The sequence below is a fragment of the Aplidium turbinatum genome, chromosome 1 (assembly GCF_918807975.1).
Source record: "Aplidium turbinatum chromosome 1, kaAplTurb1.1, whole genome shotgun sequence".
NCBI lineage: Eukaryota > Metazoa > Chordata > Ascidiacea > Aplousobranchia > Polyclinidae > Aplidium > Aplidium turbinatum.
In genome coordinates this window covers 16,969,781-16,981,891 of record NC_137472.1, presented here as the reverse complement: position 1 = coordinate 16,981,891, position 12,111 = coordinate 16,969,781, and the positions used below count along the sequence as shown (strand labels likewise).

The window sequence follows — 12,111 nt, the reverse complement described above, 5'->3', positions numbered from 1 at the left end:
ATAAAATTCTCGATGACAATAATGACATGACAAGACATGAACAAGACATTTCCGATTTATCACTTTGAGCGATAAGTAAAATGTAATAACGCTTAAGCATTACGCACAAGAAACTTGTGAAATTTGATAACGGATTTGCCTAGCGTCTTATATATAAGACGGTTTTTTCTCAAAAAGTACAAACACAATTAGGAAAAAAATAATTGTGATATGTTCGTTAGGTCATAATTATGCAATATTTAAATTTTCCGAAACATTTTTTAAGTACTTTCACTTTCGGCACAAATGGGTTAACTTTATAAGTTAAATGGCACTTACGAATTTGGTTATTATTTTTGGATTAAAGTTATATCGCCAAGCTAGAAAAAAATCGACCTTATAGTCTATAACCGATCTTGTGTTGTTGTTGTGTGTGAATTTTGTCTTTTAAACTGAGTTTGTGACGTAACCGCACGTCTCAAGGCAAGTTCTTGCAATTTTAGTTAATCTACTCATCTAAAGATTTAATGCGCTTAAAACAGTAAGTTTCATGTTTTGACGAGAGGGATTTTATTTTTTTACGACAACTACTAAAAACTAACACTTCCAACGAAAAAAGAAAACACAAGAATAAAATAGTTGATCGTGAGGTGGCGCAAAAGACCATGTTTTCGATGTAAACGCGGCCTCGTATTGCGACACTTTCACAAACCACTTGCCAATTTCTTTCGCTTCGCTTCAAAGGAATCTGTACCGCCTGTGCGCTTACATTTTAATTGTAAAATTCACTCGCGATTGCCGATTGCAGCAAAACAACAAGAGACTTGTTGCATGCATTTCATTGCATTGCAATTTGCAACTCTAAAAATTATTGTGTTGTCAGGGCCGTCGCTGCAAGGGGCGTGCTCCCTCCCTTGACAACGACCTGTGCACATACGCTTCAGGCACTGAAGAAGAACTGGTTTTAATTTTAGTTTCATTAACTAGGTGGCTAGTAAAAATATTACTTTTCATGGTCTTTCCACTTGTGCGTTGATCCGAAATAAAATTTATCGGCGATTAATTATCGGCGATAATCAAATATTGCCTTTGGCGATAACGATAAACGATAACTGAAAAAGTAATTGAGCGATAACGATAAGCGATAAAAATTTATCGCCGATAATAATTATTGCCGATAAATTATCGCCGATAATGCCCATCACTGGTTGTCAACAACCGGGAAAAACCACGACTTGACGGACAGTACTGAGTGCTTAGTCGAGACAATTTCGCGTTTTTCCAACATAGAACAACTCAACCACCTTGATGGTGGTATGCGAGAAGACAGTTCAAGTGGAGTCATCTTAGTGTAGATCGGGTGTTTAACATTACACAATACACATCCCTCACCGCTATACGATCTTACAGCTACATTAGTTCAAGGGTAACTTTGTCTTATTACCTCTTTAAAAAGTAAAAATATATTTCAATAAACTTAAATCCAGAAAACTACATCAAAACAAAATCATTACAAAAAAGATCGTCGACAGTTTCAATAATACTTTTGTTTAGAGCAATTGCTACATCTAAGGTATTTACAATTATTCGACAAGCAATAACACCACCCACTATTACAGTAGTTGTATTGTAACCTAATGCTTTCTACATTGAAGGATTCTTGTGTGTGTCGTTTCTCTTCAAATCAATAACAAAACTAAAAATTATTTTGTGATAAAATGTTATATTTATTACTTTATCAATATGCACTTACCTTTGTTATTAGTGTATATGATGTTTTTGACATCGTGATGATGCTTAGCCGACTTAAAATATACAGTAAAGTGAAAAACAAAACAATCTAGAAAAAAAATTAAAACCTGTAACAATACAATAAATTGCCACAAATCTGCAGCTGAAGTTTGGCTGGACATCTTAAACAAAACGATTCAAATTCAAATAAGTAAAAGCTGCCTTCTCTGTGTATGGCTGGTTGAGCCCAAGGGCGTCCTTTCCATTGTATTGTTTTTTCTTCTTCAAAAATAATTGCATGTGACTGTGAATCAAATAGTCCCAAACGAAAAAAATTCCCTTATTATATTTAAGAATCCCCCAGCAAGGAAGGATATTTCCTTTCTCATCCTTATCCACAAACCTTAACCTTTTTTGGCCCCAGACCCAGGTTCGAGTTTAACTGATGGGGGCCCGGGGCACTTTTAGATCGGGGGCCCCCGTAAAAAACTTTACAAGATAACTTGAAAGTCACCCACACTGTTGCTAATGCCTTTACACGCCAAGCTCAGTCGCAACCTTGTGACTAAAAATTAACCTGGAAAGAAAAATGAGGCATTTTGCAGAAACTTCAAAGGCTGGGAGAAAATAATCAGAACAAACCAAAATCACATTTTTCCACGTCGGGGAGCCCTTCAAAAGGGGGGCTCGGGGCAACTGCACCCTCTGCCCCTCCCTAAATCCGGGCCTGCCCAGACCCTGCAAGATGCCCCGAGATTGCGCTTTCGAGTTTGGTTGTTGGCTGCTGTTGGCACACTGAATGATTGAAAGCCCTGAACCTGGCACATAGTTATTAAAAGGATATTAACCCTTGTGGTAGGACTCTTCACTAAAACTGTTATTAGAATGTGATAAACCCAGCAGCATTAATTATTTGTATTTTTATTTCTTTTTGGTGAAAACTGCCCTACTGTGAGTTCCAGGAGGTTGAATATAAGTTTTGAACTTGTATGGTAATCACAACGTGCACTGATGTTTTTGTTTTTTTTTATTTTTCTTTCGTAAAACTAACGGTGAACCCTAAGGGTTTGTTGATTCGAATAGTAGATAGCCTATACATTGACAGCAGCGTAAAAGATTTGAAACTTCAATTTCACCTCAAATTCAAATGTTGGCTGTCAATTGCTTCCTGACGTCACGTTTTTCCGCTACTCTTTTTTACTTTTTCAATGCTTGAAAAAGTTAGCCCACTGTTTTACATCATCTCCCATAGTTTGTCTCTTTCTTCCCCTGTACCTCTTTCCTTCCACCATACCTTCAATAACCAATCGATGTAGCTGACCTACTAATCCTCTCAAAATACATCCCGCAAATTTCATCTTTTGTTTTGCTAAATCGTTTGCCCATCTATCTTGCTCTCCAATTATTTTTCTAATTGTTTCGTTTGCAATGTGTTTTTTATATGATATTTTTAATATTCTTCTGTAGCACCAGAGTTGATAAGCATTAATTTTTTTGTAAATTTCTTTGTTGTAGATCCAACTTTCACTTCTATATGACATAACTAGTTTGATGTAACAAAATAATAATCTTATTTTTAAGTGCGAATCTATATCTCTTCTTAAAAATTCCTTACATTTCCAAAATGACCCCTTTGCTTGACCGATTCTTCTTTTTATATCATTGGTGCATCTTCCATCTTGTGTAGGCTAATGTGGGAATCTAGGTATGTGTAGATAGTGACTGGTACCACTTGTTCTCCTTCCAGCTTAATTTTTATTTTTTTACTTTCATTGCTTTTTTTATCAACATTGTCTTTATTTATTTATTTTTTTTTAAATTTCGTTTCATTCTGGAACTTTAATCTAGTCACAAACAATTTTCTGTTCATGTTATCAAAAAGCTTGAAGGAACAATGTTCTCAGTTGCTCCTGGCTTAATATAAATTCTCATTCATCATTTAATAACCCTTTCATTTCGAATAGAATTCCAAATTGAAATTGAGCAGCAGGAGCAACAGTGAACGTTGTTTCTTTAAGCTCAATCTTCTTCTGGCTTTATTCCCACTTCAAGTGGGATCGCCGGTGCAGATTGCAGTCCTCCACATCACCCTGTCAACAGCATCTTCCTTCTTCACACCTACTATTTCCATATCTTCTGCCACGCAATCTCTCCATCTTTTTTTCTACCTTTATCTCTTTCTTTTACCAACCTCCAATTGTCTTATTTTTCTTCCGACATAACCTTCGTCTCTCCTTACAACGTCCCTCAACCATTTAAGGCGTGTTTCTCTCAGCTGTTCTTCTAGCTTTCCAACCTACATTCGTTTTCTGACGATTTAATTCTCTGTCCCTCTGTCAACCCCAGAGACCATCGCAATATTTCCATTTCTGGCACTTGCATTTTCCCTTCCTGTGTTTTTGTCAGTGTTACCGCCTTCATCCCGCATACAATATTGATGGTCTTACTATTGTTTTATAAAGTTTTCCCTTAAGCTTTTCTGGCACCTTTCTGTCACACATGACTCCTGTTATTTTTTTACCCTCCCCATCCTGCCTGGCATCTTTTTTCCACATCTCTGTCACTCGTTTTGTTATCATGAACTGTCGAACTAAAATATTTGAATTCTGCGACTTGTTTTACCGTTTTTCTTTGCAGTTATATTTCTGACTTATTTACTTCTCATTAAGCTCAGCTCTTTAAGCTCATTGATAACCTGAATGCTGTTCCACCACGAAGCTGGTGCGATAAATAACAAAATACCGGGCGGATATGCAGTGTACTTTGATATTTTTTGTCATGCAACAATAATTTTATTTTGTACTTTGCATTATCGGAGCTTTTGCTGACTTCTCAAACGTAAAATTTTGCCAAAAAATTTGTGATTGCTACTTTGCGTTAATGACCAGTAATTTGTAATAGGACTTTAATAGGGTTAACTAATTCTCCACCATGTCTTTAAAATGAATATATATGCAATGAAACATCAATAGCCTACTGCGGTACCATGTTTCTTTATAACTTAAGCCCGAAAACCTTTTTCTATTATTCGAGTCTTCTTCCGCATCTTATATTCAGGGCTATGATCAAACTAACTTTGTTTTACTGTGTGATTGGTGTTTTGCAGCGCATTGCGTACACAACACTACCGAATGGTAGATTTGACTTAATGTTATGGCCTTATGTAAAGCTACGGAAGTCTATAGCCTAATATGCTTTTTGGCTAAACTAAAAAAAAAATTGCGCTGTCTGCAAGCAGGCGTGCGTGACTTCCTGTAATAGATCGGCGGAAAAAGTCATCCCAGGCGATAACACGTATTGCGCTCTCCAAGGAAGAACAATTTCTGAATTAATATAGGTTTGCGCGTTTCTAAGACACACAATCCTTAAACTACGGAGTCTCGCAGGTGCCATTTTGTCTATGTTTAAAAATTTGTAATTAAAGTTATATAGCCTAACTGTATAACCTGTTAAGTGCGTATCACGATTTATCACGTATCACAATTATTGTTCCAGTTAGTCGCTCTCACTGTGCGCAACACCAATAAAGTCTACTTCACTATCCCGATCTTTCCTGAAGTATTCAATTTCGCTTTATGCTCTTGCTTCTGTCCGTACGGCGCTATAAAGAAACCAAAGAACATCGCTTATACTGTAATGACAGTTGCAGTCTGACAGAAATAATGCAGTGGTAATGCGGCATCATCAGAAAACAATAGTCCAACAGTGACTTCTCGGGAATAGTCAAAAAAACAAAATGAAGCTATTAAACAAAAGCTTATTGCGCTGCAGCTGCAAACTGGGGCAGTGGCGGATCAAGGAGGAGAGTAAATCCCTCCTCTAAAACACCGAAAAGTAACTTTACTCATGGTGTATTTTATGTAGACCAATACATCATGGTGATTGGTTAAAATCGCCCCCTTTAAGGCTACTTTCTGGATCCGTCTTTGGGCTGAGAAGTCCCCAACACCCTGGGAAGTAATAATGCGACAGAAAAGTCTGCAAGTCGGTAAATGATATATGGACACTAACGCAAGCTGCAAAAAATCAATTCCGCCCTTATCAAGATAATTTACATAAGATGTTTTGTTAGAAATTTACAGATAGATTGTGAAGTCAGGCAGCATTTTCAGTCAGTTTGTCCGCCCCGATAGCTCAATTGGTTAGCGCGTCACTTATGGAACGAAGAAACTTCAAGATCAAGCGGCGCTGGTTCGACTCTCGGGGTGTGCGCTTGAGCAACGCACGTTAAGGACTGCTCTCCATTCAGCGGCATCTAATGGATGGAATAGTTCCCCGGCAACAAGACTTCAACAATCGGAAACTTCACTCTGTCAATCTCGGTGACCGGGCCTGCGTCAGTGATGCGAAGCCTCTACAAGTATGCGAAACTGCCGGGATTAAGCTCTGCAAGAAGCTTTCCCAGTCCGAGGATAAAGATTCAATCAATCAATCAATCATTAAAAGAAACCAGAATGTCCAAAAATCTTGCTGTTTTTGGGGAAAATAAAACTTTCTGTGATCTTATTAATGGCTGTTCGACTAACACATTATTCAAAAAAGCAAACAAGAATTTACGTAACAATTTTAAAACCGCTCGTTATTTCCGACCTTACGTAATTGCAAGCTAAAACAGGTAGCCTACCTTTCGTTAGCAAAGAGTTTGCTAGTTTGGTGTACTCTGATGTCTGAACAAATCACAAATAGAGAAAAAACGAACTGTATTTTCTATGATTTTATAATCATATAATGTTACAACAGCGACATCAACGGGCGACTTCCCATAGAACAAGCGCAAAAGAATACACGTCGGCTTGCTTGAAGCATCCCAAGCTCCGGTTTCAAGGTCTCCTCCAGAACCTTTGAATCCGAATAAACCATATAGATATTTTATAGTTTTATTTGAATAAAGATATTTTAGCGATAGGGCGGCTCATGTTTAATTTTTCATCAGATTTACGATGTCATCACATTATCACTCTATTGATATTTACGGCGTTATGCAAGGAAGAAGACAGTCGATACCGTTTTTAAAGTCTGCGATGACCCGACCTGGAATCGACCTCAGACCTCCCAGCACTACAGCCGAAGGCGAAACCCCTCGGCCACTGAGCTGGTTCAGAATAAAAAAAATTAAAAGAAACTGTCGTGTGCTCCTGAGTACGACGTCCCAAGCAATTCTTCTCTGTAGACATTTTAACGTAAGACAGTTTTCAACGCAAACTAGCTGGCGCATGATTAAGAAAGGTAGAACAATTTTGCTGACGAACCTAGTCATTAATATCGTTCTTGTACTCAATTACAGATGAAAAATGACAATGGCAGGAGAGGAAATCAAACCTACGGAATAGAAATAACTACTTACCTGGCGCCTGGTCTTAACTCGCAAACCGCTAAGCCACTCTGCCGAATGCTCACCTAATTTACTTTATATTAAAAATGTTTCGAGAAAAACACTCACAACATCACGTGCTGAGTCACATGACCGCAATCAACTTGTTTGCAAGGAAAACTGCCCTACATCAAAGTGTCTATCATTCTGCTCAATCATTGCCTTGTTTTCCACACGTTTTCGTTTTAAGCCTTTTTGACAATTCATTCATTCAATAAACTTTGTGGCCGAGCAGTTTCCCCTCTCAAGGATTAATCAGTTGACACACTCTTAGCATTTGTTCGCTTGCGCAAAAAGTAAATACAATAAAAGCTTGAAATTTTCAGGTCTAGTGGGATATTATCTCATCTATTGATGAGAAATCTTTCAGATTTGCATTTTTTACGGTTTACTCATAGCGCGCAATTTAAAAGGTGTACTCAAGAGTATCGACTCACCTACCACCGCAGGACAGTTGATACACCATCTAAACTGCATTGTTGTGCTAAAAATAACGTTTAAAATAAAATGTTGCAAGCATCTTCATGACATGTTATGCACAAAAACAAAAATAAAACATCATAGAGCAATAAAGGAATAAACATACACTGCTGGCTTATGGGACTTATGCATTGAGGACTAATAAATCATGTAAATTTTATCAACAATGAATAAAAATGTGTGCAAGACTCAATGACTACAACATAAAAGTATAAAAAACTTGACATAAAATAATACAACTTATTGAATAAGCACCATAAGAAAACATATCACTTAAAATTTGTATGTAGTAACCTTTATCAATACATAGCTCAGGTCAGTTGATGCACATCTATCAATTGACCTCTACCTATAATTTGCTATAAACAATAATAAACAAGGGCGCGGGAAGTAGGGGTGCTCAAGGGGCTTCAGCCCCCCCCTAGAGCTAATTCAGCCCCCCCTGGAATTTTGGATAATTGCTTCAGCCCCCCCCTAGAAAATTCTGATAATTTAAGGTACATAACATATTTTCAAAAAATTATTCGAGCAATAATTGCTACGATGAATCGATCGAGTTCCTATTACGTGTGATCGCGCTCATCATTCGAAATAAAGAGTCGTCAACCACAGGGAACTATACCTCGCAGTAGCGGTTCCAGCCACCCTCCCTACTAACACGGCGTTCCATCATTTATTGGACATCATTCTGCAATATTCACTTTACACTTACAGCATAGAACAGCAAGAGATCTGGTTGTTATAACGGAGTGCGGGCCAAACTTAAAGCATTATACCTTGGATCGTTATATATTCACTGCAGTAATCATGTTCTCGATTTGATTTTGCAAGACGTTGTAAAGGAGGTGAGGCTTATTGCCGATGCCTTAAACTTCGTTCAAGGCAGTTGTATTTCGTGAATCGTCTAAACGTAAATCTTTATTCATGTCGTTTTTTGGTTCCGATGAAGTTGCCTGCAATTTTCTGGGTTTGTGTCCTACTCGTTGGTGCGTTCGTGCTTCTGCCCTCGTTCGTGTTGTTAAGTGCTACTCTACCCTGTTGAAATGTCTGACCGACATGACAGAAGATAGTGCAATGGAAGGAGACACACGTGCACAGATAGCCTATTCAGTTTGGTAAAATAAGCACACACGATGCGGCTTTATTTTGCGATTACCTGCAGAGGTGAAGTTTTTCAGCCTGCAGAAGCCGTCGCTAGACAGCTCCAAAACAAGAAGATCTCCGCTTCTTCAGCTTTGGATCCATCACCAGTTTCCGCGAACGGATCAAAAATCTCAGAAAAGATGAATCCGTTTCCAAGCTTGTGGAAGCAGCGAACGTCCCAGCGTCTGCCAATAACCTAAAGACGCCAAAGGATCTTCGAGTGAGCAAAACTCCACCAAAATTTTGAAACACAGAGGAATCGGATGCTTTGTCGTCTGCGGGAAAAGGAGCGTGGAAACTGCAATACATCAAAGCCCTTGAGTTGTTCAAGCTGAGCTTGATCGAAGATTCGACCAGGTGGATCTGCTTACAGCAGCCACCAGAGAAAAGGCCCTTCTAAGCTGTGCAAACGGTGAGGAAGGATCTGATACTGAGATCAGCTTACCGGATGCCATCAGAAAAGATCGCCTAAAACGGAACTTACCTTGCTCAGCGATGCTGTACAAGTGGAAAAACCGCAAACTCCGTTCAAAAAGTTGCTGAGATACTATCGCAACTAAACCCTCCAACACTGATCTTTTCAAAGAAACGTGATTTGTTTGTCTGTTTGTCATATCTTTATCCTGCATTGCGGGAAAGCGGACTTGAGCGCTATGCATCGGTGTACGCCTTCCGACGTACACTTGACCCACGCTGCAGCCGACGGCAATGTATGTTTCCGGTTGTCTACTCTACTTATGACTTAAATTTGGTACTACCCATTACTCGAAATCGATCACTGGGTAGAGGCAATTATCGTAAAGTTTCTTGCCCAGAGAAACAACAGAAAGTGCCGGTGGCTGGAGTCGAGCATGCAGGCTCTCGACAGCGAGCCCAACGCGCTAACCACTCGGCCACTGCTATGAAAATTCGTGGAGCTCTGCCTTTGCCTTCCGCTTTCAGCTGCATCATCAGAAAGTTCTTTTTCTGCTCTAAGACGCCTGAAAACGTGGTTGAGAAGCTCAATGACACAATACAGACTTAGGCTACTCATCTTGCGTTGAAGTATGTCCACCAAAACATTTTGAACACTGTCGATGTCAAAAAGCTCATGACACAGTTCATATACAGAAAAACCTGAGCGAAAAGCAATCTTCGAAAGAGTGTGAGAACTCATTTCCACAAACTGTCGTTTTCACATTACTTTCTAATTTGTTCGTTTTCTTTTTAATTTCCTGAACAGCTGCTTTGTTGTTGCCGTTTCTTCGTTTCTTACAACTTACAATGTATGTGTTTTGGCTAGGGATGCGAAACCTCATCAGCTTATGGCTTATCCGCAACACTAGAAGGGTTACGTTTTTTTGTAATTTACAAAATATTTTACTTTTTATGGGTTATATAAGAAGAGTAAAGTTGGTTTTAAAGTAATTTAAGGTTTTTAGTTGAAAGCAAGCCAGCAGTAAAGCGTAAAAAAAATGCCAAATTGGCAATTGACCCTTCTAATGTTGAAGGAACAACGGAGTTGCGCGTCCCGTAATGTACCGTCGGTAGTTTTGGCGTCGTTTTACACACAGGAGGGACCTATAAAAGTTGCTACCAGTTTTAAATGTTCTCCTACATAAGGGGGGTCTGGGGGGCGAAGCCTCCCAGAAGCTCTCAACACTAATGGCAGCTTCAGCCCCCCCCTAGAGAAAAATAGTTCCCGCGCCACTGATAATAAAATATCTGTTTTTAAAGTTTATCTATGCAAGCAAGCAAAACAAAAATATTGAAAATTGAATGAGGCTGATCACCAGACATTTACTGTAGTTAAATAACATGATGCGTTCTACTGGTGGAAACTAAGCTAAACTATCACAAGATGTATAAAGTGACAATCTGCTTTTATTCCGACGTTTCGTTAATTAGACACGACTGACTTCTTTAGGGGGCTATATAATAAAATAAATAAATAATAAATAAAATGAATAAATAACCAAATAAAAAATATCTTACCTTGAAACCCATGTATAACTTTTTACAACCTCAATTGTTTGAAGTACAGATACAAACTCCCCGGAAGCTTCGAGAAGGAGGCAGCATTGGAAACAGAAGTTTCAAAAGTATTGGGCAGCCAGGTGTTTCCGTGAATAAGTCACACACTGACGCAGCGAGTTATTTCAATGTGTAGGTCACACACTGGAGCAGCGAGGTGTTTCAGTGTGTAGGTCTTTCAGCGTGTTCCATACTCAGTAGATTGAGCTCGCCGGTTTATTCAATACGCCAGACAATAATTAGTTGGAACTGTAAGAAAAAAACTTTTAATTGTTACTTTTTTCTACACATCCCGAGATCAACCTGAAATCAGTTTGTGATCTACCAGTGGATCGCGATCGACTCGTTGGGCATCCTTGCTCTGCGGATTTGGACTTTTTGTCATCAGGAATAAACTTGATAACCTTATTACTGGTGGATAACTATTTTATGCACTTGAAGCCAGATATACCAAACAGTGCTTGTATGTCTCATGCAAGCTTGCATGCACCTGCATCATTTCCAGCTGCAAATGACGCATCGTCGTCGTTTGTCTACGACGTAGAATGACGTCAATAAGGTTTGAGCAACGCATTGATTGATTGAATCTTTATTCTCGGACTTGAAAAGCTTCTTGCAAAGCTTACTCCTGGCAGTTTCGCATACTTGTAGAGGATTTGAATCACTGACGCATGCCCGGTCACCGAGATTGACAGAGTGAAGTTTCCGATTGTGGAAGTCTTGTTGCCAAGAAATTATTCCATCAATTAGATGCCGCTGAATGGAGAGCAGTCCTTAACGTGCGTTGCTGAAGCGCACATCTCGAGAGTCGAACCAGCTGTGATGAAACATTTAATAACCAATTGAGGTTTTTATTCACTGAAATATAGAAATACAAAACAATAAGAACTAAAGACAAACTGATAGCAATAGGTAACGTAGTAGGCATAGGCTACAACACAAACTTCTACTGTAACATATAATAATAATAATAATAATAATGTTATGGTTTTATTTATTGTCGCTCTACAACAGCTAAGGTCTTTTAGCGACAGGGCTCATTTTTAATTTATATCAGGTTTACGATGTTATCACATTATTACCCGACTCATTCTCACTGCGATTTGCAGGATAGAACACAATCGGTACCGTTTTTAAAGTCTTCGGTTTGACCCGACCTGGAATCGATCTCAGATCTACCAGCGCCAGAGCCGAAGGCGAAACCACTCGGCCACTGAGCTGGTACTGTAACATATAGTTTCAAACACAAGACTGCGACGCTCTGGCAAAGCAGTTGAAAGGAAAGAATGCTTGTGGTGCCAGAGGCATCGCGCTTCTTAATCAAGCAGCAGATGGCATAACTACCAAACACAAATTCCAGATGTTGTCAAGACGTAAATACCACATTCTTCCCT

General features: G+C 39.0%; 1 protein-coding gene across 1 annotated transcript in view; it reads right to left on the bottom strand.

Annotated features, from left to right (window-relative positions):
- The window catches only part of LOC145784704 (allene oxide synthase-lipoxygenase protein-like), a 33,645-nt gene extending 22,955 nt beyond the window's left edge, over nucleotides 1-10,690 (bottom strand). Inside the window, exon 1 of the mRNA XM_082596592.1 lies at nucleotides 10,679-10,690. Within this exon, the coding sequence (XP_082452718.1) occupies nucleotides 10,679-10,690 (12 nt within the window). The remainder of the gene's footprint in view (nucleotides 1-10,678) is intronic.
- Nucleotides 10,691-12,111: the final 1,421 nt, after the last annotated feature.